At 45.0% G+C, this 26,402-nt stretch overlaps 2 protein-coding genes across 9 annotated transcripts; both read right to left on the bottom strand.

The window, feature by feature from the left end:
* Window positions 1-1,339: 1,339 nt before the first annotated feature.
* On the bottom strand, window positions 1,340-21,778 carry LOC100113548 (2-oxoglutarate-dependent dioxygenase gloF). 7 transcript variants are annotated; one of them, XM_008212979.4, is made up of 7 exons: window positions 19,854-19,939; window positions 19,515-19,794; window positions 7,188-7,303; window positions 5,285-5,400; window positions 4,889-5,036; window positions 4,593-4,775; window positions 1,340-3,334 (listed from the first exon to the last, which is right to left on the bottom strand). In XM_008212979.4, the coding sequence occupies exons 2-7, from the start codon at window positions 19,711-19,713 to the stop codon at window positions 2,984-2,986; spliced, it is 1,113 nt and encodes a 370-aa protein (XP_008211201.1). In that variant the 5' UTR covers window positions 19,714-19,794; window positions 19,854-19,939; the 3' UTR covers window positions 1,340-2,983. The 7 variants fall into 7 exon arrangements, with proteins under 7 accessions (XP_008211201.1, XP_008211207.1, XP_001599801.1 ...); XM_008212985.3 differs by having other exon boundaries at window positions 19,515-19,695; window positions 19,854-19,937; XM_031929306.2 differs by lacking the exons at window positions 1,340-3,334; window positions 4,593-4,775; window positions 4,889-5,036; window positions 5,285-5,400 and adding exons at window positions 20,013-20,267; window positions 20,351-20,624; window positions 20,696-20,955; window positions 21,564-21,778 and having other exon boundaries at window positions 19,515-19,695; window positions 19,854-19,945.
* Window positions 21,779-21,856: 78 nt separating this feature from the next.
* On the bottom strand, window positions 21,857-25,598 carry LOC100115681. 2 transcript variants are annotated; one of them, XM_001600284.6, is made up of 5 exons: window positions 24,664-25,598; window positions 23,304-23,625; window positions 22,947-23,180; window positions 22,492-22,727; window positions 21,857-22,418 (listed from the first exon to the last, which is right to left on the bottom strand). In XM_001600284.6, exons 1-5 carry the CDS (start codon window positions 24,758-24,760, stop codon window positions 22,192-22,194), a joined length of 1,116 nt encoding a protein of 371 aa, XP_001600334.1. In that variant the 5' UTR covers window positions 24,761-25,598; the 3' UTR covers window positions 21,857-22,191. The 2 variants fall into 2 exon arrangements, with proteins under 2 accessions (XP_001600334.1, XP_016840684.1); XM_016985195.2 differs by lacking the exon at window positions 24,664-25,598 and adding an exon at window positions 24,055-24,240.
* Between the last annotated feature and the right edge of the window lie 804 nt (window positions 25,599-26,402).

Here is a 26,402-nt window from a genome sequence, read left to right as displayed (position 1 = left end):
CATTTTTTTCCCTTTGCTAATTTCGTGACGTTTCTTCTCGGCATCCGAAAGATGCAGTTCGGAGAACTTCATTACAGCCTCTGGACTCTCATTCCTCACGAGTTGCTGAACGGCGATGCTGATGCTGGTTCGTGCGTAGTTTAACAATTTGCCGATGTCCCTCACTTTGAACCAGTGGTTACCAGACGTATCCGTCACGTAGGGTACCTAGTCCACTTGTTGCATCGTCAACAATATTGATACTTTCTACATTCGACGTCGTAGCACTGTGCGAGGAATCCATTCTGTCGGGTGTGCACTAGAACAATGCGAGATGCACGGCTGGCGAATGCTTGCATCGAGCGGTTTGTTATAAAGCCCCCCACCGCTCTTTGAGACTCGGGGATTCCCGATGGGCTTCCCGCATGACGTCATCATCGGTAAGTCAGAGCCTTCAAGCCGCTATGCTGTTATGCTGCTTGTAGATGTCTGTAAAACTTTAGAGACTCGTGAAATTCAGGAAATCACCCATTAAAGAGCTAAAAATTAGTCAATTTAAATAATGTCATCGTAATAGCGCAATGTATGTTCAGTAATTACATTTCAAACCTTACGATGGCATGAATACAACAAAAACAAACAAAAAATAGAAGCCTGTGTCGCTTCGATTGCACGTACAGCTAATCATGATTTCTAGCGTTCGAAACAAAGACTTTGAAAGATTAGATAGGTATTGTGCCCGAATAAAAATTGTTCCCGTATATACGTGGTAACATTTTTATTGTCGAGCACAGTCCACTACGTTTCTTTGCTGCGACATATCTTTTACCCTATATGAAAATATCGTATCGAAAAAATTGTTCTATTTTTCAACGTCACAGCAAGAATTTTGAAGTTTTAACCATTTCATCTACTAGTTTCTCACAAGTTAATCAATGGGTTTATACAATCTTATCCGCCGCTTTAGAATTCGTTGTACCGTCATTAGCGTTACAATTTTATTATACATCTATCATTTTTTCTCAAGATCATCAGGTAAGTTTGTGAAATTGAGAGTGAAATGTGTAGCATATGATCACTGATTATAAAGTTTATTCGAAACATTCAATTTTTCGATACAGCGTATGAAATGGAGCAAAATTCTACGGCTATCAAGTCAAACGAATCCACTATGGGAGGCGAAGCCGCGGAACCGGAGCTTCTCCATCAACTCGAGGACCTGACTACGTTATCGCGCATACGCCGCAGTATTATTAATCCTCCATCACGGCAAAACAGAGACGGCAGTTCTCGATATCGTCTAGATGCAAAAGGTGTCCTGCGCCGAGTTTACAAATGAATTTATGCGGCTGAAGAAAAATTCAATTTTTACGACATACACGCTAAACATGCATATATTGCTACTTGTATTTATTTATATTAACAAATTATTATAGCTGTGATTCTTCGTTCGTATACTTATTATCAGCAGATAGCTGTCTCAGTTGAAATGTACCACGCATACATCAACTTCATGCATGTTTGACTGTAGGTAAAACAGACATCTCCTTCTTCACTGTTTATTCCAGTGTTTTATATCGATATGAGCCTTTAAATTTGCAATATTAAATATAGCCAAATGCAATTTTTGGCAGTTTCACTTATCACAATAAAAAAATCAAACTATTACATCTACGTATATGCGTACTATTCCTGGTCAATAAACTTTTCAATTATCACTATATTTTACGCAATGCCCAGGAACGGGTGAAAAAAGACGCAGTGTATGATTAAGTACAAATTTATTTATTATTGCTTGAGACTCCGCAGCTGCTTTCTCGCACACACTCGGTCTGTCATTGTCGTCAAACGTTAATTTTTGCGGTTCGACGCACACAAACAATTTTCGCTAGAGGCCCATATGTGTTGCGTGTATAAAGAGCGGTCATATTAATATCAAATGGAAGAACCTCAGTAAGTAAAATTATGCTATTCAGTCCATAGTATTCTAACGTATTGTCTGCATTTTGTGTTTCTTACTTTCTCATTTTCCTCGTTTGATAATCAGGATACTGTTGCTCGAACCTTGCGCGCAAACTGCAAACTTTTGTGCTTCCTTCATTTCGATGACGAGAATACATCCGCCAAATTTTTTAAAAGTTACGGTATACTTATACCATATTGTCCGTAAAAACTTAATTTAGATTACTTACAACATAGCATTATAAACACATGATTAGAAGTTTAAAAATGGCATAACTCTAATACTTTGTTGAGCAAATTTTTTATCGCATCACACAAATTATTTATTACGAATCTACCATTTACAGTACACAATACATCTTTTTTATACAAGATTGTAATTCTTACTAGTAAAAACGCTTTTAATAAAATAGCACAAGATTAAAATCTAAAAAAATCGACGAAAGTACAAGTTTCAGTCTCTGAACATTTTTGAAGCTTCATCAAAAATGGGGCCAATTTAAAACTCGCGTATTTATGCTACGGGAAACCGTGGCGTGTTACTTAGAAGATAAAATGAAGAAAAATTCGGATGTGTACAACAGCAGACCTAATTCATTACAAATGCGTTGCCTGTAAAGTTGGCCGTCAAATTCGTCGGTCCAAATTGCGAATTTACGAATGAACATTTTGATTTTTAATACGACTACCCATTCTTTGCCGAATAAACTTTTCGTAAATATTCAGCAGCGTCCCGCATTCGAAGCGAGATCTTAGCCTTCCATCGAAGAATTCCTATGCATAGAACGACGCATTTCTGCCCGCGAGATATAGTCGATAGCAACTGGATATCCTCTAACAAAACGTCCGTTCGTCGTCACTCAGTCGCCAGCAAGACAAACGCCGCGCGAAACGTCAAACTTGGGAAAAAAGAGAAGAAATTAATAACAGACGACTATATTCCAGGAGAAGGAGGAAACGCGCGCCTGTGTATAATATCGTCCGGGATGCCCACCGACGTGACACTGGCACTCGCGTGTCACCGGCAAGCCCAGAGTCGACGTTAAGAGGCGTAAGTCTCGCGAAAACGGCGCTGCAGGTGTTGGTACGCCGTAAGGACGCCCTTCTTCTTCTTCTGGAGGCGACAGGGCGCTGGTTCCTGGGCCTTGACGAGCTTCGCATCGAAGGGCTCTACCTCTATGTCGTCATCGGGGTGAACGAAGAAGGCGATCGAATGCCGGCCACGACCGCAGTGCTCCGGAACGACCACCCGATGCTTCAGGGCTGGAAGAGCACCATTTGTCCAGCAGTTCAGGATCTCGCCGCTATTCACGAGGATTGCTCCAGGTAGGTGGCCCACACGTGCCCAGCGTTCGCCATGAGGAGTTTGGACTTCCAAGCCGCCCTCGCAGTCCTGTTTTGTGATTGAAAAGAGAATAGAATACTGAATTAGTACGGTTTTCTAATTACACATTTTTTAAATATACATTTGTACATTTGATGATACATCTATTTTTGTGTAACTTGTGAAGCCCTATGTCTTTTTAGTGATTGCAATTTAGTTATAGTTTTTGACTTACAGTTTTAAAAAGGTATTTTTAAGGTTCTGCAAAAGGAAAAGATCGTTTAAAACATTAAAAATACCGAGCCATTCAGTGACTTTACCTATGTCGATGGGCATGATTGCTCCTTTAGTGTTAACACATAAATCAGAACAAGCAATTCCGTTATACTGATTTCGATTCTAAACTATGCGTATTTTTCTCAGCTGCGCAATAAAAAAAGGATATTATCATTACCGGAAAAGTCATTTGAATTGCCAATAACGCAGTCTTAAGACATTCGCGAGTTTTCCTCAGCCTCGTGCGCCGCTTGCGATATGCGCTTTTAATACGAAAATGAATCGTTCGCGATTGAACCAACCGTTCGAAAAATCAAAGAATTAGTCCAACCGTATCATATGTCGTGGTATGACAAATTGCGTCACTTGTAACATCGGTAACCATCGATTACTTCATCGACGCATAACATCTCGGATGAATCGGCGAGTATAACAATAAAAAAAAGTATACGCGTGGCTCGTCTGGGTACTGGGTACAAAAAAAAAGAAAATATCAGATAAGTTTCTCCCACAATTTTCGAGACCCGATGGCGACATGTCCGCGCATATACTATACAAATATACAATCTATCGCGAGACAAGGTCGGCCGTGGTGAGTCGCGAATGCTTAATTAATTCACCTCGTCCACTCGTGGAATTCTATATTACACAGGTATACATCCGTCCAGGTTATGCCTGATCCAAGCGGATATCCTTCGGTATCTTGTATTGTTCGCGATTACATGCAAATGCGATAATTCCGCACTTTTATACACGCGATTATATACGTACAGAATATAGCAACTTACAACAAGGTCTGCCGAGTTGTACTCTCTAAGCTTGTTCAATAACCGTCAGCGATAGCATTTCAGTATTTATGCTGCACGGATTGCTTGTCACGGTGAAATATTTAACAGTTTAGTACGCTTCGAATGAGAAAACTACGTTTATTTACACTCTGTCTACGACTGAAAGCCCACATGGAACATCGAGGATAGAAGCATTAGCCGGCAGCATGCAGGCGTGCAAAAAGTGTCTCTTGCAAACGGAAAATAACCGAACAAGAACGTACCTGAGCCAAGAGAGTGAAAGTGCCGTAATCGTAGTGCGATCCGCAGCGCGTGAATCCAGGCTCGGGGGCGCCGAGAGGCGGATAATAGAGGAGTCTCAGAGTCGACTCGTTGCCCTGTTCCAGTAGCTTGGCGTGTTTCGACAGCAGGAAATCCGGGGGCTGCTCCAACCCCACGGCCAGGGCCTACATTGATCAACGCAGACAGACACACATCCGCATTCGCGGTTCATTTTTCTCTTTCATTTTTTTAAGCCAGTTTTTTTTTTTTTTTTTCAAATCACGCAAAACAGACGTACGGTGAGAAGCATCGTGGTCAATTGTTTGAGATCCCGCGAGAGGTCGGCTACGGCGGTGCTGAATCCGGGCACCTCTTTATCAGGCATCGAGTCGCAACTGCCCAGCACGTTGAACGAGTGACGTACCTCCGTCTCGTTTTCGTTCATCCTGTAACAAGACGACGAGGCGTTAATATTTTTCTGAGAAGCGATGGAAACATTTTAAGAATATCATCGACTATTGTCGTTCCTCGAGCTTTATCGCTTCTTCGAGCTATAATTAGAATAAAATTCAATCTCGCCGCCCGCGCGCAGTGAAATCGAATCGTTAAATTCATTACCCAGGAAGTGTTCTCGGTTATAGTATATATACCTGCGGACACAGCCTGACATAGCTCGTAAACGCAATGGAATTACCTTTCCATTCCCGGCTTGACGTAGCCGTGATTCGAGGGTGAAACGCGCTCGTATTTGTTGCGACTTTCCTCCGGCAGTTCGCAGAACTCGTCCATGGCTCTGTACACCGCCTTGAGCTGCAATGAGAGAAAAAAAAGAGATTAAAATCAAGCAATTTGCGTGAAATATCGCGAGTTTTACGGACCCCTCGCGAAAATAGACTATTCGAAATCGAGTCCAGAATAGCAATCAAGAGCCGTCGTAAATAGAGCCTCGGGTATATTCGTCATACAAACGAAACTGTCCGAAAAATTGATTATTTTTTTGCTCTCCTGTTTATTTTCCATTAAGACACATCAGTATATAAAAAGTTTATTATCCCGAGAATAGCCGGACCTCGCGCGCAGCATCTCTTCACTTCCGTTATCTTTACTCGAGAATTTACCGGAAGCGTCGCATTAGAAAAATCAAACTGACTGCAAGCTTCGAAAATCGAGTTACTCAACCCTTGGCTTTATATTCCATTACGGCCTTCCACGAAAAGTCAAAAACTCGCTTTTCCTCTCGCACATAATATACCGGTTGGTTAACTCTCGATCTTTCGTCTCTACTCCTCTCGCGTCGTCGGCAATTTCTTCGCGACTCGACGACGCCATGCGCGAGCGCGCGGCGCACTGTCTTTTATATATATATATATATATATATATATATATATATATACGCAAATGTATGTGTACTACATGACGATGCGGGTCCGCGCGCGAGTTGCGGGGAATTAAGGCGCTTTGCAGGCCAAGGAGATATAGCGCGCGTGAACCAAATGATACGCCGCGAGTGTCTGTCGGAGATAGATGGAAAGAGCGACGACGGTTGGAGTTTACCTTCAGAGAGAAAGACGGAGAGTTTCTTGATGTGTGCGTGTGTGTGTGTGTGTGTGTGTGTGTGTATGTGTTTGACGAGGACGCATACTTTATTTCGAAGAAAGTTTGGCTCCGTCTGCGGCGAATATAATAACTTGACAAATGACGCGGTTGTATTTTCACGAGAGATTATATGATTATAACGTTCTATTTTCACACAGCTTGAATCGTTTTCATCGCGTGAATTAATAACTTTTGTGAGCAAAGGAGTAGAGTATTGAAATAGTATAACGTCACGCAGAGCCAAGTGGTTTCGACATTTTTTCGTTTCGAGATTTTCCGAGCTCCTGCGTATAGCTCGAGTGCGGATCGCGACGAGTGTATAGATAAGCGACAATGCAAGGTCAACGCACATCGCGGCAGAGTTTATCAGTGCGGTGACGCTCGAAAATCATCGGAACGGCGCTTCCTCGTTCGCTTTATGCTCTTTCTCTCTCTCTCTCTCTCTCTCTCTCTCTCGTGTAGACTGGCTTCTTTGACCGTGGCTGAGGCTACGTATCTCACGCGAGTTTCTTGATCTTCGTGTATATAGTAGTATGATTTGCCGTTGAATAAGTCTCTTCATTCAAATGAGTATATTCTATTTTCCGAAGGTTCCATTCAGTTTGCGCTGCGGTTACGTCATCGCGTACGCTCTGTATGCTTATTATTACGATACCGTGACGAATTTAAAAATCCCAAAAAGTACCGGAAGCCTTGGGATACGTTTTTTGGTGTACTCCACTGCTCGTGGATAATAATCATCGGTTATCGCTTCGCTCAAACTCTTTTTTAACGATACGTTTGTTAATGTTTTTTTCCTTATTTTAATCGTGTACGCCTCCCGTGAGTCATACCGAGAAGAAAAAACAATTTAGAGTTAATGACTGAATTTTAATCGCGTGTACAGTATAAAAGTACTTCCTGCCACAGTATATTAGTCAAGTATACGAGTGCCCATCGTCTGACGATTTCAGTAGGAAGTACTATAGAAGAGAAGACTCGAGAAGCTTGTGTGTCGGTACCTTGCAATCAGGAATGCCGTGGTTCACCAGGAGGGCGAGTCCCTTTTCGGAGAGCGCCTGAACCAGCTTGCTCGCTACCTGCTTCACCACTCCCTTCTGCGGGCATCTCTCCGTACCTGAAAGCGAATAGAAAAGTTCCTCGTTAATGCCGTTCTCTCTCTCTTTCCCTCTCTCTCAAGCTTCCACTTTTTTTTTTTTTTTTTTTTTTTTTTTGTTTCATTCAACATTCTCAACGCACATTTTCCTTAGTTCTTATCTTACACAAGCTTGAAAATATGATCGAGTATATGAGGTGCTTTTACACCGACAGTAAAGTCGCTTTACGATGACTCTTATAAGCATCGGTAAATAAGCTGCACCCACTACTTCACGGCACTTATAAATACGACTCATGCAGCCCTGCGCCGTCGCGCGTATTAAATTTCATCCGTCAATCTTTCAAACGGCAGAAGCACATCAGTCGCGCCCTCTTTCCCATTCGATTTTTCACTTGCAAAATCAGACTCATAACTGCGAGAGAGAGAGAGAGAGAGAGAGAGAGAGCAAGAGGAGGCTCGACCTCCGATGTGGATCGAGGCAGTGCGCCAAATCGAGTTTAGTTAATAGACATTAGAGCTACTGCAATTAGTTTTTCTTTGAAATAATTCTCCCCCGTATTCTGCGGGCTTATCTCTTGTGCCTCGAGCGATGACAGCGAATTTGGACGTTTACACAAACGAGGGTCTCTCCCATCAGACTCGCCTTTGAAAACACGACAATTACGTCGCTAAATGCTTTCAATAACAGTCGAACATACACACGCATGACTCAGTCCCGTAGACACTATTGAATAATACAATGAGCCTTTTTTTGCGAGGAAAATTACATTCACAAAATTTTCCGCACCAGATTTTTCTCGCAATATACTGACGCACATTGCCTGACGGTTTTATTAAACTTCGCGGCAAAGATAACGCAACCGCGAAGCGACCACCGCAAAGCTGATGTCTCGCTATATACAATCCCAAAGGAAGCACTAATCTTGTGAACGCGAAAAAATATAGCAGCCAGTTAATTATACGTCGCCGTGAAAATTGTCAATAATTAACAGGCGCGAATTTACGCCGACACATTGTTCCACGTCAATAGACACGCGCTGCACATATAATTATCTTCAATTTTTTTTTTTCGCACTGGAGCTTCGCGTGAGAAACGATTGGTGTGTGTAGTCTGACGCTGGCGAGAAAATATTATCACGATGCGTATAATGTATAGCTGGCACGAGAGATAGCCTGCGTTTAGTTTAACGAGGCGAAAAGAGAGCTTTGATTGGGCTAACGAGACTGCGAGCGATACAACTAAATTATGCGAGGCGCGTCTCTCGCTCTCTAAACTGAACGCTTCGTTCAATATGATTAGATGGCGTGTGTTATAGTAATTGTGCGCCATTCGCGTTTTCACACCTTTGGACGCCCATTATTGTGTGAATGATTTACAAGGAGTTTTGGAGGTCATATTTTTCATTTTTGAGTTTAAAAATAAATGCGAATCACAATGATAAAATTTGGATTAAATATTATCATCGAAACGCATTCATCATTGTTCGCCTAAAAGCTCATCAATATTGCAGCTTTAATACCTCGTGACATTGCGAAAATAAACAATATAAGTACTCTTGGAATCAGTAACGAAAATCTGATGATTACTCGTTAAAAGTACATCCTCGTATGCGTCGCAGATGTCGAACGTGCTAGTCATTACGCGACTCGTCGACCTAAACTTTCGTCACCTCCATCAACAGACGAACCAACTCTATAATCTTCCTAGGCGATCGCGAGGAAAAATTTCCAATAAGAAGAGTGCTCTCGAGCGATAAGACTTTGCGCGACTGCGGATCGACGTATAGATAACGCGGAACGTATGTTCGGTTTATCTTCTTCTTCTGCTTCTTCTTCACGAACGGCGGATGTTTGCTTTTGCTCGGCTGAAAGTATATAAGCTCGGATCTCTCCCCGAGTATTTCTTTTTATTTCGCGCGTGCTCTTGACCTTGCCCTGCGTTAGGCTATTTTCACCCAAAAGAGTTCGCCGGAAAGTTTTGGGATAAATCTTCGTCAATAAAAATGAATAATGCATGTGCGAAGAAGCATCAGGAACTATAAGGCGATAACTTTTGGAATTTACGCTTGGCGTCTAATTTGTACTGACTCACTCTGCTAGCCATTAATCATGATTTCGGTCAACTCTGTATATAGAAAAGACTGATAAACAGATATTTGCAAAAATGCGACAAGCCCCATTTCGCGAGCAATAGAGCGTGGGTTTGATTTAAGACGTGTGTTCTATAAAGTACATGTTTACGTGGGCGAATTTTCTTCAACTGACCAGTTTGATCGAGGGCTTTGTTGAATTTTGCAAGCGAGTATACATACATCGATATCTGTGGTATAGATCTGCACGCTCGAGTTCATAACTGTAGCGGAAATCCGCTTTTGTCTCCGTACACTGCATGTTTGCACGCCGATGACTTTTACGACAATCAGCCGAGAGGAATTTTTATTATTTCGTGAAAAATAACTCGGTTGAATCGTATAGATTTGTACTTTCACGTCGATATAGATAAAAAGAAAATTACTCCGTCAGTCGTCCAAAATCTTATCCGTCCCTCGCCGCGTCACACATTGTTGATTATCTTAAACTCAGCGGTATTCACAGCACGCGAAGATTATGATGGGATGAAGATATTAGAGTCACGAGACAAGATCTTTGCGTCGAAATGTACGAACGATCGCTGGAATTAAAGGATCACCAAGGTGAAGTCCCGACGCGATCGACAAATGTATTCTAATTGTCTCGAATAGCCACTTCGCTCATTTGTGACTGCGTGTGACGAGTCAAGGTTGGGTCTAATTGAATCAATCGAGTTGTTAGGACTATGGCGCGCACCTCGCGTTGGCGAATGATGAAGTGGATGCGCAAAAGGACAATAACTATTTCTCATGACCCTTGTATACTGCTGAATCAACGATTCAGAGGATGAGGCAGTGGGGAAAGCCAAATTTTAGATTGTTGTGTTGACTTCGTTTTCTGCGTCATTTGACGGTGTTGTTATGCTCTAATGAGATGTTGATTGGAAAAATGTTAATTCAAAGGAGAATGAAGGAGTGTCACAAGATTTTCATCTGAAGTCAGAGTACAAACACGTACAGTATTGCTTTGATGGTTGTGGTTGTCAAACTATTTGAGAAATAAACCACCAAGAGCAGCTGAAATTCTCTTCACTATACTGAAAACTTTCTCAATATCTCTATTCGAAACTCACATAACTATTAACAACTTTGGAGTAACGATAACACAAGCATTTCCGCTGTAAAAATATGCATAACGATTATTAAAGCCATTTCGTCTTTAGGACATCCGTAAATATTTGCTGTTTACTTATTGCACTTCTCGCTTACGGATATATTCGCAAATATAAATATAGCTGCACAGTCTCGTGTTCCATAAACCCGAGCCTACGCGTACGTTATTATATATATATATATATATATATATATATATATATATGAAATTTACTAGCTGCACTTCGCGTATTTCTATATGCGTATACGTGTGCGTGGGACGACTCAGGCCAGCATCACACGTTAGAAAGTGCACGATGCAGAAGGATTTTCGAAACAAGAAAAATGTGGATTTTATTGTGTGATGTAGAATTACTTCAGCAAGGCGATTGATTATATCAATATAGCTGTGGTGTCAAATTCAGGAAGCAAAAAACCGCTGAAGAATGAGCTACCTGATATAACTGTAGTCTATTTGCGTATTTTGTAATCGATATACTCCATATGTAGTGAGAGAGAGAGAGTGTGTTGACGCTCTCCTTTACCTGGAAAAACGCTGAACCGTTTGAATCAATTAAATTTGAGAAGAGAATTAAAAACGAATTCTAATTGTGCTCTGTTCTCATCGTCAGAAACTACTAACCTAGTTGATAAGGCGTATGATACTTCTCGTACAGTAGCCCGCAAGATAGCAACTCGGTAGTTTCTATAGAGCTGCACCTAACTCTGTGACTACGATTTGAAAATGAATTATGAAAAATTCAAATCAACGACTTCGTCATAGTAAAAAAATGACAAACACACTTGCTTACTGCGCATATTATGGCATTACGAAACTGCGAAAAAAGTCGAATCAATGCGGCAAAGATTAAGCACGTTGTAAAAGATGCTAAATATCTTTGTTTCATACATTCTGAAAAAAAAAACTTATCACGCGAAGAATTATCCGCGCTACTCGTGAATGAGAAACACCGACACGTGTCTCCTTTTTACATAAACGCAAAGTTTCTTTCAATGATCCATAAATTCGAACGATCGAACGCTTAACGATCATTACGAAATCTTTATAGTGCTCCTGACAGCCACAGCAGAGGATGTACATGCCCGTGTCGATTGTTAGCTTTCAATCAGCCACAAATTGATTATCCAAACACAGGAGCCACCGCGGAATAAAGAAGTCTCAAACTGACGTCACTTCTGTAACACTTTTAAAACTCTGACGTCAAGTGCGCAGAGAGCTGTCTTTTCGCTAATCCAGCATTTATTTCGCTAACCTCAGGCGCATGATACTCGTGACGAATAAGCGAACCATCGAAGCGCGAACAATAGAATTTAATCACGAAAGAAGCCACTCGATACCAGAATCGTTATCATCTGACGATCTGTTGGTAAACATAGCGTCACGTGATGCGCGTATAACAATGGTCTACAAAGATCTTCGACTAGCGGTGGGAAAACGCTTTTCATTAATGCTATAAAGCATGTGTGTGAAGTTTCTTTTTATTCGGCACATATAAAATGCGAACCTTGAAATCGATCTCGGAAGCTGATAAACGACTGCGTGAGAGAGAACGGAAATCCAAAGGCGATTCGCGCTGTAGTGCATTTTATACGGACCGCGAATTCCGAGACTCGCTTTTTTATAGTTTCGCTGGACTGAGCTGAATATTATCGTTCATTGGCTGAATTTTTCCTGGTAACCGACGATTTGTACAGATGGCTTCGACGCTTACTTATGATATTTAAGAAGACGCTTCGCAAACAACTTTTTACCGGGACACGCGGGAGACTGATCGAATAATGTGTTTGGTTAAACCTCGTAGCTTCGCTTGGAAAACTTCTTTGAACAGTTGAACAAGCTTGCTCACGAAGGTACCATAAAGTAAAGCTCTGTTAACACATGCATATAAAAGCTTATACAGCCACAGCACGAGCTTAGCACATGCTGCACGCGTCGCGCTGAGGCTATCTCGCGCTCGTTTCACGTGTTCGGCAACGCGCTGCTGACAAAGTGCACTTTCGTCGGAAGCTCGCGTGTGTGAGCAATATAGATACCGTCATGCAACCGCATTTATACACACGTATCGTCGCAGGACGGATGAGGTATGAAGTCTTCCCTGCCAAGTTTAACTGACGCTTTGTCTCTCACCGAGCATGAATACGAGCTTTGCATACGATATCGATAAACGATTTATGATTAATGAATATAGCTCTGTTTGTATGTGTATGAGTTGGTTCGTTTACATGGATTTTTTGCAACGCTAAACGACTATTACCACCTGCAAAAGAACTCGTTTAACGTTTACTTCCTCTTCGAGGCATCCCAGACACAACACTGCACAATTCTTAGTTACTAGCTCTTCCGAGTCACCAAATCATTATCTTAAGTAAAAAAGTAAAATTGCGAGTATCGTATATATCTATAGAAAGTATCTCCTCTCAACGACAAGACTATTTTCAACACGTGATTAAGACAGACAGAAAAGTGTCGGATGAGCTGACACGATCTCGCGCTGGAACAAAGATAGAGACGCGAAAAGTCGGCAGAACAAAAAGAGCCGCGCTACTTCCTGTCTGGCTCTCGAGCAAGCTTGTCTTAAAGCAGATGTATTATATGACGACGACAAGCTGCGATTCTATAATTATAGTCCGTTTTCTTTCTGCGGCGCTTGCAACTCGCGCAAGCTCGCGATATCGAGCTTTTTGACTGAAATGTCGGAAACAACAATATATTTTCTTGTTTTCATTCCTATAATAAACTTTGCGCGAATTGAAGCTGCAAAACACTCCATTGTTCTATACTAGCGCTTATTTTCCAGATTAAAGACTGAATCATCCATCGCGATCGCGGCGGATAATTGAATTCGCAATTAAGCTAAATAATTTCGTGGAAATGGCAGCGAGCGATCAACTACTGTACCGAGTACTACAGTTTCATACCGATATCGCTTTTAGTCGCTTGAAAAATCCAACGCTTTATCGAGCGCGCACGACTGTTATACATTGCCGGAACTATGCGCGCGCGGCAATAAATAAGAGCTATCGGGATCGGTTGTATTTTCTTTTTCATTTTTACTTCGAAAACTAACAGGCGTTGCGTAAGGTTGTCCATTATATCATCGACTTCATTGTTCATTTTCTCTGTATACTCACATGGATGAATCAACAGTCTCGGATATGATTCCTTGCCGATCTCCTTATCAAAGTCAGCCATACGCGTACAAGCACATACCGATCCATAGCCGATCGTTACGGAAGTTTTGACGGGCCGAGGCCGAAAGGCGTGCGCGTTCGAAAAGTTACGCGTACGTGCGCTAGCTTTTAATGAAATCGGCTTCTACTCTAGTCCATCCTCGCGACGGCTTTGGCCGATAATCGCTCGTTCGCATTCTGCGTACGCATACGGAAAGCCAACTTGCGCTTCCGGATTCGAGACGAAATAGTATTAACGCTCGATCGTCAAAACAGCATTATTTATATCTTTGGATAGCAGAAGGCGTGGGTGCGATGCGTCGCGACGAGTCATCTTAAAATAATCGGTAGGCAGACTAAAACCGAGAATGATTTCAGAAAGGACCGGCGCTGCCGACTCTTATATGCTTCTAGGCTCTGAGCATCGTAAACTCCGAGTCATTACGTGCGAATCAATCGGTTTGGTCGTTGGCATTCTGCCCGTACATGTGGGGGAGAAGAGAGAGAGAGAGAGAGAGAGAGAGAGAGAGAGAGAGAAAAGTGTATTGCGATATATACATGCAGCAGCGAGAAAAGGAGCCAATACACGTCCCGTCATACTTTCATTCGAACGCGTGCCGATCGATCGGGAGAATCGCGGTGCAGATCGTTACGCCGATCGCGAGTTAAATAAGTGTTTGTTATCCGCGCGAACTTCAAAATGGCTTGTAAATATGTGTTTTTATCGTTGAAGCGATAGTACACACGAGTACATCGAGAGATTGTAAAATCTCGTGCGCAATTATAAAACTCATAATTTTTCCAATAACAACAACCAGTCGAGAGCCGCGCATAACGCAGAGTGCCATAATACAGTGACTGAATCGTTGAATAATCTTTGGCTCGGTCTCGCAACCGTCATTACGAAACTCGCTGTCTGGGAGGGAAAAAAAGAAGTAGGGGCAGCGAAATGAACGACATTTTCGCGCAGAAAATACACGACAACCGGCTGTCGCTGTTGTTTGTTGTTTTCCGCAGACTTTTTACGAGAGAGAGACAATATACCGCGCGCGCGCGCGCAGCAGACACTTTCGCATTTTTACAAACGATTTTACGGCGAATAACTCTCACCTTGGCTCCTTTTTTCCCTACTGCTATGGAATGCCGGCGGCGCGCATAATCCTGCTCGCGCTCGCGATACAAGGAGAAAAACAAGTATAATACGCACGCCTCTTTTGCAAATCGAGGATGCGGCTTGTTCGATTCTCACGCGAGTCGTATCAACCCGTTTTAATTTCTGTCACGACGTAATCCGACGGTAAATTATTCGCCCGGCAGATTGTAAATCTGATAATGAAGCTGTACGACGGCGAGTATACGCATTGGCGAATCGATTCGTAAACAAACTGCGGAGCAGCAACTGTAGAGTGCAGACCTAGACCTCGGACAACCAACGAGTCGCTGTGGTGCCTGCCTCCCCTCGAGCTTGTTGTCTCGATTTCGCGCGTGCAGCAGAACGAGCGAAAATGACCCTTTGGGGAGCGATGGAGAGGGCTATGAAGAATCGGGAGAAAGGAAGAATAAAGGGCCAGACGAGACTCGGCAGGTGTCACTCGCTGTGCCATTGTCCGCGTATGCAAACGCGAGCTGCGCTTCAAGGTTACGGCCCTGGCTTTTAAAGGCGCGGGAAAAAGGCTTTTTAAAAGCTGCCGGAAGCGAAGTTAATGTTCGATAACGCGTAAGACACACACGAGTGTAACCGAATGAATATAGAGTACGTTTGTGTGAGAAGGAGCGCGACTCACGAGAACAAACGTGAAAAAGGACGGGCGCACAGGGAGCTAGCATCGACTGTGGGAAGCAGCAGCAGCAGCAGCAGCAGCGAGAAGGGAGGGGCCCTTTTGTGAAACACAGCCGAGAGAGAAGAGCTCTGACCTCAGAAAGACGACGACGACGACGCGAGATATACTTATTATAGAAAGAGAAGGATAGAACTCGCTGCAGCACACGCACATACGCGCGCGGTCTTTGGGCCCCGGGACTCTCTCTCTCTCTCTCTCTCTCTCTCTCTCTCTCTCTCTCTCTCTGCAGCCGACGCGCTTCTCTCTCGGCGCGCCTGACCTCGTATCGCCTCGTTGCCTGGCAACCGAACTCGCAGTCGACACACGTAGTGAGCTTCTTCTTCTTCTTCTTCTTCTTCTTCTTCTTCTTGCTGATGCCGCTGCTGCTACTGCAGAACTATCTTGAATTTCTCGCGTTCCAAGAGAGAGCCGATATATTTTCGGATGCTTTCGCTGTATTTTCGGAGCGACTCGCTATTATAGGACACGAAACACGCACGGTTGCCATGTCGCGCCGCTGCTGCATAGGTCTGCACTGTACAGCACACGCCGGGGGCTGCGCAGCCTTAATATATATATATATATATATATATGTTCCACCAGTGGCGATGGAAAAGTGTATCGAATCCGACGTCCATCATTTTCGGCGACGGGTGAAAGTGTGTCTATCGATGTGCCTCTCGAGAACACTTTCTTTCGCCGATTCGTCGGGACTGCAGCGTTTTTACGCGCTGCTTTCATTCATGACTCTTGTATCTTCTCTGTGAAGCTGTGATCGGTCGTTCAAGGCCTATGAGCGATTTCGTTATAGGGAGATGATGCGGAGATAAGTTCTGCAGAGAAGAGGCATGCATAAAAAATAAAAAAAAATAAAAAAAACTCGTTACGCAACCTATTAAGAAAAATACCTGCATCCCACATCTGTGTACAGTCCGAGAGCTGAGTGTAACTTTCATCGCTCGTATTTTTACACGCTGTATAATTTTCTGCGGGAAACCGTCGGCCAAGGATTATACACGTTAAGGAAAAAATTTCACCTCATCTACGGCTATATAACAGATCTAGCGTGTGGTAACGAGATTTTAATTAGAGATCGATGCAGCGACAGTCGGTCTAATGAAAGATTTGCCTCATACAACCTTCGAATAAAAAATAGAGTCGCTCGCGGTTTCCAGAATCTCGAATTTACCTATGGCCCAATTTCGCCAAAGCTATACTTACGCACACGCGCACATTAGCTCTCTCGAATGGCCATATCTTTTAAAAACCAAAGCGGAACGTCTTGCCTCCTCAGGATTCGAGAATTACTCATACGAATGTTTGAGCGTCTCAGGACCAGCATAATACGAAACGGAGTCTGCGATGCAGCTGTCGAATCGAAACGCGAGCCAGTAATTATTGAGACAAACGGCTTTTTAACGTCATCGCATTTGCGCTCTATAATACCGTCGATTTATCAACAGCAGTTTCGTCAAAAGGTGCACAGTCTTTCCTCGCGCTCTGAACTAGACCGGATGTCAAGGATCAACTACTCATGCTTTACATTAAGCTCTCAGCTCTCGTCCTAAAGCCCGCCGTGTATTCTCACGTATAGGTATATATCTGCAGCAACTTTCTTGCGAACCGGCACTCGTTCATTTTTTCTCCCACTGCGCTCATGCTAAGTATACCTATATATATACACGCGCGATTTCACTCGACGCCGAGCGAGAGAGAGAGAGAGAGAGAGAGAGAGAGAGAGAGAGAAACAGTCGTCGTCGTCGCGTCGATATCGTGCGTGGCAAATTGCATATCGCCGCGAGGAAAATCGAATTTATAGACGCGCTCGATTTAGCTCGTATATATAATTGCCCTCGCGCAACGCGATTCAATCGCATGTGTGTATATATAAGCGAGCGGCTGCATCATCAGTCCTCTCTCTCTCTCTCTCGCTAAAACAGAGCCGTCGCGGCGTTTTATAATACACACACACACTTTCGTCTCCGCGAGAGCTCTTCCACTCGCGCACTGCATAAACAAATATAACGGAGACGCGCACACACACACAGAGCCACAGACGTAAAGGTTTCTCTCGACTTACCCACGTGCGCGAGGTCGATGATCGGAATTTCGCACTTGCTCAGAAGAGTCTCCGTCTTGGTCGGCGGCACCGGTCTGCTCGTGCAGCTCATCTTCGTTTCTTCGTATACAAGGAATACACGCACTCGAATTTTCCAATCTTCCAATTATCCTCCACGGAACTATCTTCTGCTCATTCTAAATCCACCGTGTGTATAAAAGAGCGAAGCACACTGTAGGGGGCGACGAACTCTCTTTCTCTCTTTCTGTCGGAGACGAATAAGAGAGAGAGAGAGAGAGAGAGAGGCAGGAGACGAGAGAAAAGCGAAGCGACGAAGAGGATCCTCGAGCCTAACGATAACCGTAAGTGGCGAGGTTGTAAGCGTGATGTCGCTGCTGCTGATGCTCCTCCTCCTCGACGGCTACGTGCGTGCGGCTCGACTTGCGGACTGGTGAGCACATGCTACGACTATCTCGACTCGCTGGCGACTGACCAAGAACTGCGAGAACGCCAAACGCCAACCGCCTCTCTCGCTCGCTCTCTGACGGTGGATGGCTTACCTTCCCCCCCCCCCCCCGCTCTCGCCTATATACTCTTCTCTCTCTCTTATATACATCCTATACAATGTGTTGTAGCGTGGACTATAGATTTTGCTATAGAAAGGTCGCGTTTATGTACCCTCGTGCAGATTCTCTCTCTCTCTCTCTCTCTCTCTGTGTTTTTACCGGTTTTACGTGTATTTCGCGTGCACGCGTGAATCGTCGAGTCGACCTGGATCTCACACAGCCGAAAAGTCTGCGACCGCGTTTTCGTTCGCAGCTGTTGTGTGTATACCTATATATACACGATTTTCAAACGTGATGAATCACGTGACGCGCTACCGAGCGACGCTGCTAGAGAGCGCTATTAGCGGCGGCGTTTACCAACAATAACGCGTTATCTAATACTCGTTCGAAATCGTTAAAAAAATAACAAAGCTAGCTCGTGCGCAGTGCCATTTAAAAACGAAGCTATTAGAGATTCGTAATTGTCCAGAGTTTATGGTGGATCCGTTAGAGAAGCAATTAGCAAGGTAGATAAATTGTTGAATAAACTTGCCTATATACGTACATTTGATGAATATTCTAATTCGTTTCTCATTATGCAACGAGCTTATTTCTTTTAATCACATTACGCGTTATTGAGGCGTAATCAATGCTAACAATGCAATAACGTGTATAAAAGGAAAAAGTATGCGGGTATTCGAGCGATACTGCCGAAGATTAAAAAATCGTTTTGCATAGTCGTTCCATAAAGTATATATTCTAAAAATACTACTAAAATACATTGGTCGCTCGCGCACTATGCAACATCGCCGCATATGCATTATACATTCGGAATACTCGACAAGTACACAAGCCAATATTGAAATATGTTTGTCCCGAGATAGGTGTATACGAGAATACACGCCGATATTGCATCGTGTTTTTCCACGACAATTAAGCACTATTTTGCAATCGTCCTCTGGGGCTTCTTTTGAAGCTTCCGTCGGGAAGGGATAACGCCCATTTAGACTGTCCGATGTCGTTATATACGTATATATGTGTAGCCCACTCGACTACCGCGTGATGTATATACTGCTTGCCGCTATTGGCGCTTTGTCACGCTCCACTATATACAACGAGTTATCTTTATGATGTCATTTGCCCGCGTTTTTTCGAATTGACTGGAAGAAAGTGAATGTGTGCATTTTTATCGAGAGAAAAGAAAAATTGTAACGCGTGAGCAGAATTGTACAGAAAGAAAAAATGAAAAATTGTCGTATCCAGCGACACAGTCGACAAGGTCCTTTTCTAGCTCATGAAAAATCGCGCTATTCGCGCAGGTATCGACTTTTCGCGATCCGTAATCCTCCGATTTTCCAAAGATTTTTCGACTCTTTTAACCAACCAACTTACCATCGCACCGTTCGCTCACTTCCGACTCTGGGCAGGTGCAGATAACCGGTGCTGCTGTTGAGCGCTGGGATCGATGCTCGCCAATCCGACGCGCCTGTCCGCAAGCTCGGAAAAGCTCGGACTGGAGGTGAGCCGCTCGCATGACGACGTCTCCGAGTCGCTGTCCGAGCTGCTGAAGCATCTGGATGAAGTTTTCCATTTGACGACGTTTCTTGACTGACGCTTCTCGGGGACGCGTTTTTCGCGTTTTTCCGGACTGGCCGATGTACAGTCGTCGGAGCTTTGATCCGGATGTTAGATTCGATTCTATCGCGATGAGCTTTTTATATGTGCAAATACCTGCAATTGATGATAGGAGCGTTCAATTGACAGGTCGACTCCCAGCACGAACAGTCGGATGGACAGATTTCGGGAAGGACTCTTTGTATTATCTGCAACGTAATCCAGGGTAAATCACTTGTATAGAACAGCAATTGTAGACATATATAGGACTCGTACTCTAACGAAGAAAACGATCATCAGAATCTGCGTGCTGACGATGAGAGCAGTCATCGTATAGCCGACGACGGCGATTTTAAACAAAATTCGGCTTATAATATCGGCGCATCCACGTGCATTGACAGTCCTCTCATCGGAAGCTCGCATCTCCATGTGGATGCAAGGCATCATCGCCCGTCTGTCGCAGCAGCTGAACGGCACGCTTTCCTCGTTCACCGGCTCCCCCTCGTCCGAATCGGCGTAATCGACGTTCACCTTTTGTCATTGATTTTTACGATTATAGATCAATCGATCGATTGTTTGATTGTTTCCTATACCCAATATCTCACAACCCATACCTGCCAGTCGAGAACGAACCAGTCGGAGTAAGACGAGAACCCGCAGCACTGAAGATCGAGCTGCAACTCGTCGATGCTGACTTTGTAGTACGCGTTCTTCGCGTAAGCCTTCATCGAGGCTCTCAACATTTTCTCGACCAAGCTCGCATTGCCGTTGACGTAGAGGCCGATCAACGCGAGAGTCGCGACGTTCAGGATCGCGCAAACCGTCAGACTTAGCAGAACTCGACGAAGCGCCCGTTTGATCTTTGGCTGACAGGGTCGCACTTTGTGCCTGCGAATATTTAACCGTCCCGTTGAGAGAGAGCCGATTACTTATACGCGTGAAAAATCAAAAGGACGCACTGTCGAATAGCGTAAACGGCGGCAACGGCGGCTGGAAAGCCGAGGCCCACGTCGACGAAAGTGAAGATGATCGGCATCAAGGCACCGGCGAACCTTATCGCGCGCGAGTTCAGCAGCATCTCCAGGGTCAGCAGTAGCAATCTTTTGACCTCGAGAACCGTCAGGCTCACCGCGGCCCAACAGCCGAACCTCGTTTCCCAGTTCTGAGGACGATGGAGGGTTGCCATTCAGGCCATACTCGACTCATCCTCTTCTGCCAACTGTTACATACTCATTTCAATACAATTTATCGCGTAATTTTCACGGAAGCAAAGCTCTATTTATCTATTTAGCTTCTCTAAACACCCGGAAAAAAATATTCCCTCTTAATTAATACCTCCATTGTTCGGTATTGACAGGCCGTAGCTAAAAAAAAAAACTCAATGTGCTTATTGTTCGCGCGAATTTTTTTCTCCGAAAAACAGAAACGCGCTATTTCATTGTTAACCGACTGCGACCTTCGTCGAGGCAATATCGATATATATATATATATATATGACATTGTCAGCCGCAGTGCGACGACGACGATGAGTTTTATTATGTCGCCGGAAGAAGCAAGTGTGCGGGGCACTACTCTGAAAATGCTCCTGCAGTCGGCACACTTAATGACAGGGCAATTAGTCGGACGAGTATAATTGAGAGAGGTGGACTCTCCTCGCGAATATAGGACTCACGTTTCACTTTGTCGGCTTCTTGGACTTTTTATCGGTGATTTATAAATATATCGATATAAAATATTTTTAATGCAAAATCGCATCGAGATGAGGAAAAACATCGATTGAGAAAACGTAACCTCGACTCATAGCCATCGATAAAATAAGAGACTAACCAAAATTCCTGATTACCCGGCGCATATTTCCTCGACGTCGACTGATCTCGATCTTCTCAATAAATCGTCTCTAAAATTCGATGGACCAATAGCGTCATTCGACGCAAGGCTTGACGGACTTTGTGAATTATGACTATTTATACGCGTAACCAAATATACCATAGAGGACCTTTTTGACGTCAGCAGCGCATTGCGCGTCACATGGTGCAGCCACGAGATCGATATGTTTTCTTGATCTCGATTTTTCCCAAACGGCTTTTCAAACAAACTTCACGTTATATATACTCGAGGCCTTTTTTCGTAACAACAACAACAACAACACGCTTTTATTGTTTCAACAATCAAGCCGGGTCGAAAAATAAACAGTCTAAAAAATACAAATATTGTTACAATACATATATCGTAATAACGGTGCGGTATAAAAAGGTGCTTGCATATTATCGACGTAAGTATAAATTTACAAATTAACCTACTCTATTGCAACGAGATCGTTGCAAACTACGTTAATTTTTTGTTTTTTCGTCCGTTTTGTACAAAAGCATCGTCTCACACTGTCCTTTGGAATCGTCGGGCTAATCAGGTAAGCGTATATAATATCGGATTGAATTCGTTTATACACACAGACACGTCAGTCGTAGTGAAACTTGTAGATGTTGACGCGAGACTTGTTCCTGCCGAAACGCCAGTATGCCAGGAAGGGAAAGTTCTCCGTGAGGAAAATGGCCAATCTCGTCTCCATGTTGAAAAACGCGCGGAAGAATCTCGACCACCAGTACCTCGTCGGGAGCAGATAGCGGTGCACACTCAGCTGCAGGTTCAGCAAGAATTTACTGTACAGCGACATGTCCGACGTGTCTGCAAATCGAAAATCGGCACGAGTAAGGTAAAAATGTATCGTAATACAATAATATGCAGCCGATTTCCTTACCGATCACGACGGAGTGGTTGTTGTTGGTGGCCGCCGAAACGGCGAGTCGGAGCGTGAAGGCCGTGTAGGCTTTCGCGTCCAGGTGGGGATTCACCGGCCACAGTCCCTCCAGAAGTATTCTTCCCATCTCGTCGAAGTTTTTGTTCTTCTGCGCGAAACACGGCAGGAAGACGTCGTCGAGGAGTCGCCTGCAGAGGGCTCGGCATTCGGATACCGTGCCGTTGCACAGATTGTATCTGATCGTACGGGACGAATCCGAATATTTTAGTGTCGATCCACTGAGTACATTATGGTAATTTATGCGCGTTTCCGGCTCCCCGACAACAAAAGTCAATTGGGCTTTCTCAGTCGCAGGATAAAATAAATGTGTGCAAATCGCATATGGATAAAAACGGTTGATCGCTTTTCCCGCGAGAGAAGAAGAAATCCCGATGTAATGATAGACGCAGCCATACCTCTCATCCATTCCGAGCATGTGTCCGATCACACGCCAGAAGTGTACCAGCCCGCGAAGCTCCTCGTCGGACAAGTGTACCCCCAGCGTGTCGCCGCTGATGAGCGTGAAACCGATGAATCCGAATTGCGTGAGCGCCATGTCCAATTGAGAGATCCTACCAAGGCCTGCCTCGGAGCTGCGCCGCGAGACGATGCAGTGCTTCTTGCGCACGTTCTTCAGCGATTTCAGAAACCTGCGTGTGAAACTCATTTTGTCATCGGAGAGGATAACCGGTCGGCCTTCGTTCATGTTTATCGTAAACTATCTATCTTCACAGGCGATACGCCAGTCAGTATAAAAGAATTGCGCTACTCACTCGAGCTGTTTACCCGGCGTCTTCTCGTACCACACGAAGGTGTGCAGTATCGTGGAGACGTATCTGCGGAAGGCCGTGCAGGGTGTGCCGCTCTGCTTGGTGAACATGAGTATCTCGAGGATCGAGGGCACAGCCAAGAGCGTAAGCAGCCCCGAGAGCTTGGCTATCATCATGGTGAAGACGTTGTTGAAGAAGGCGCGCTGACCCAGTCGGAACTTCTCCGGGTCGTAATAGTCGGGCAGGTCCAGATCGTCGTCCACGTCCATGTCGGCCGGCATCTTGGCTCCTTCCTTCAGCAACTTCTGCAGACGCTCCTCCACCGCTGAAACGTATAAACGTCGCTTAATTGGCAGGCCGGTAACGGCTCGCTCGATTACACGCGTTTACATTGTGTCTCGGTGAGCGATTGGTATGCGGAGCCGCCGAAACCGGTAACATCTGTGCAGCGCGCGCGCGACCGGAATCGGCAATCGTGCCGTCGCGCTTCTATTATCGCGTGCGCGATCGTTCTCCCAAAAGTTCATCTCGTCTCGCCATCTCTCGACTCATTTTTTTTTTTTTTTTGTTTATTGCACTCGATTGCGGGATTCACGACGCCGACTATGCAATAACGAGGTGCACACAGAGGCGTTAGACACTGGACGATTGTTACAATTGGAGGGAAAATTATCGATTCGCGGTATCTCGAGCGCGTAGGAAGAAAGCGAGTCGGCAAAAGTTGGCCGAGGCCACATAGCAGTTGCATCCATACTTGCACTTTCATCAGATCCGCGCGTGTCTATGTTCCTCCGCAATTCGCGATGCCTCGTTAAACGGTGTAATGAGCGCTACCGTCGCTTCTCGCTTCTCCCGTACACGGATATGGAGAGTCCTTCGCTGCGCTGTGTATATCGACGAAACAATCCGAGTGTTTGTTGTTTGTCGAATTCTCGGCGCCGACTGCTAATAACAGGTTTTGAATTAAATCAACTAAATTAACGATTCGCCGCGCGATCAGTCCATTATATCAGCCCGAAGCTCGATCTTCCTGATGCGTATATCGGCCTTTCGAAAGGTTATTACGAAATATTATATACGCGTATGAATATAGCAGTGGCGCTATGCGCCCACGGGCGAGCTGGCTCTCATGCGGGAACATATAAGTGTTTTCGAAAATTCCTCGTTTCGTGGCTCCGTTATATTTGAGTTCCCGCTTCTATACAACAAGCGGTATTTGCCTCGATATACTAATGGGCATATTTAAGTAGGCGCGCGCTAAGCGTCGAGCAAACCCAACTCAATAGCCCGCGTAATTCGGGGTAAACGGTGCGGATATGAATAATTGAATATCGATAAGGCGTAAAGAAAATTCCTTCCTCACCTTCCATCTCGGCGTTCATCTCGGCGCTCATCTCGCCGCCGGACTCAATCTCCGCAGCCTTGGCCAACTCGGCGTCCTTGACGTTGGAGGGCGGCATCTTCTTCTTCTTCTTCTTCTTCTAGTGCTAGGAGAGCCGAGTCCAGCAGCCAACTCGACCGACTCCCATGTAACTGCCTCCGACAGACTGTTCTCTCGGGCTAGAAGTATGCGCTGCGAGTTGCGCTGAAAGCGGGGAGCTCTCGAGAGAAAGGCGTCTTTGCTGCTCTCGAGCGCGCGCCGCGGCTCTATACTCTCGATATGAGTCTCAGGTGGAGGGAGAGACGGACCGAGCGTCGTCCCTTCGCTCCCACCTTTTATGCTCGCACGCTCACCTGTCGATGAACGCGAGTGAGCTCTTTTCCTCCTCTCCTACGCACTCTGGCTGTCTCTTTTGATTTTCGCGAAATTTTTCATCGAAACAATGTAGCGCCTGCGTGGGACCTGTGCATACAGAGGCGAGCAAATATTTGCGCGAATCCGAGCGCCCTTGCACTTGACACTCGACGAGTGTGTTTGACTGCTCGACGCTCTCGGGCTGGAGTTTGCACACGCGCGTGACCACAATTTTTCAGCGCTACGCTCGCTTTCTTCGATTAAAAAGAATCGATGCGCGCGGACTACGGTAGATTAGATACGGAGCAGGAGCGTCGATGATTTTCCAATAAAGCGCGACCTACTTTCCGGCAGCCCGGCGAGGACAAAAAAATTTGACGCACTAGAAAGTGTAAATAACAGCATCGCGCGCGCGGGCCGAGCCGATTTTTTCCTCCCGCTCGTAATAATAGTAGACAGTCATCAGCGCGCTCGATTCGCCGAGCTCTGCATCGCTCTCCTCTTCCTCGGCGCACTGCATCTCTCGCTGTGGAACAGCAGCATCGCCGCAAGCAGTTTTCACCGACACGTGCACAATACAACCGGTCACTGACGATTCCGCCTCACCGCATGCTTCACCGCGGGACAAGGATTAACTTTGAAGAAAATAAATTAAAATAAACAACTCGTTACGGAGGATGAGCTTGCGGTCCGCAGGCGCGCGCGCGCGCGGGCGTGTCGAGCTCGATTAGAATCGTGTCCGTTCGGCGAAAGCGATCTCGCGGCACTGCGCGCGGAAAGGGAAAGTTCCGCTTCTCTAGGCGGCTATATGCCGATGTGTGCGCGTGTAAGTACCAGCGCCGCCGGGGAAGCAGAGAAAGTCCTATACACACTGCTTTTGGCAACTGCGGCCTGCAATGTATTACACGCAGCTGTCTGCTGTGCCGGCGGAAGTCGATTTTTCGGATGTTAAAGCTTGTTTGACGAGCGCGCTCTTGGAATACCGTTTACGCCGGCTTATCAGTCTCGCTCTGCGAAACAATTTTTATGCATACAATACAAGCTTCGCCGACATATTAATATCGAATAAGTCGCATACCGCGTGAAGCATTTAGTCGAAGAGCGATAATTAAGGCGTTCAAGTCACGTCGCCCCGGTGCCGCGCTCGCGCGTGTATACAAGATTGCGCGCTTTCCGCGAGCCTTTCAAAAGCACCGCGTCGAGAACCGCAACGTTCCTATTAATGCGCATGTGTATATAGACATACTGTGGAGTTGTCATGACTGGCGGATGTACGCGCGCACACACACACACACATCGGCACGAAATCCCGTCGGTAAATTGGAATCGTGATTATATTTGGTCACGCGGTTTGATTGTGATTGTTA

Source organism: Nasonia vitripennis, chromosome 4, assembly GCF_009193385.2.
Source record: "Nasonia vitripennis strain AsymCx chromosome 4, Nvit_psr_1.1, whole genome shotgun sequence".
NCBI classification, from domain to species: Eukaryota; Metazoa; Arthropoda; class Insecta; order Hymenoptera; family Pteromalidae; genus Nasonia; species Nasonia vitripennis.
The sequence above is the reverse complement of the archived record's forward strand: the minus strand, read 5'-3'. Positions and strand labels throughout refer to the sequence as shown.

Coding starts and splice junctions, on each gene's coding strand:
- LOC100113548 (XM_031929305.2), bottom strand. CDS start 20,922: ATGGCAACCCTCCATCGTCCTCAGAACTGGGAAACGAGGTTCGGCTGT. Junction 19,946..20,012: donor TGATCGTTTTCTTCGTTAGA/GTACGAGTCCTA, acceptor ATTACGTTGCAG/ATAATACAAAGAGTCCTTCC. Junction 19,795..19,853: donor GCTCCTATCATCAATTGCAG/GTATTTGCACAT, acceptor TCCGGATCAAAG/CTCCGACGACTGTACATCGG.
- LOC100115681 (XM_001600284.6), bottom strand. CDS start 24,760: ATGCCGCCCTCCAACGTCAAGGACGCCGAGTTGGCCAAGGCTGCGGAG. Junction 23,181..23,303: donor ACGCCGGGTAAACAGCTCGA/GTGAGTAGCGCA, acceptor TTTCACACGCAG/GTTTCTGAAATCGCTGAAGA. Junction 22,419..22,491: donor CAACCACTCCGTCGTGATCG/GTAAGGAAATCG, acceptor TTCGATTTGCAG/ACACGTCGGACATGTCGCTG.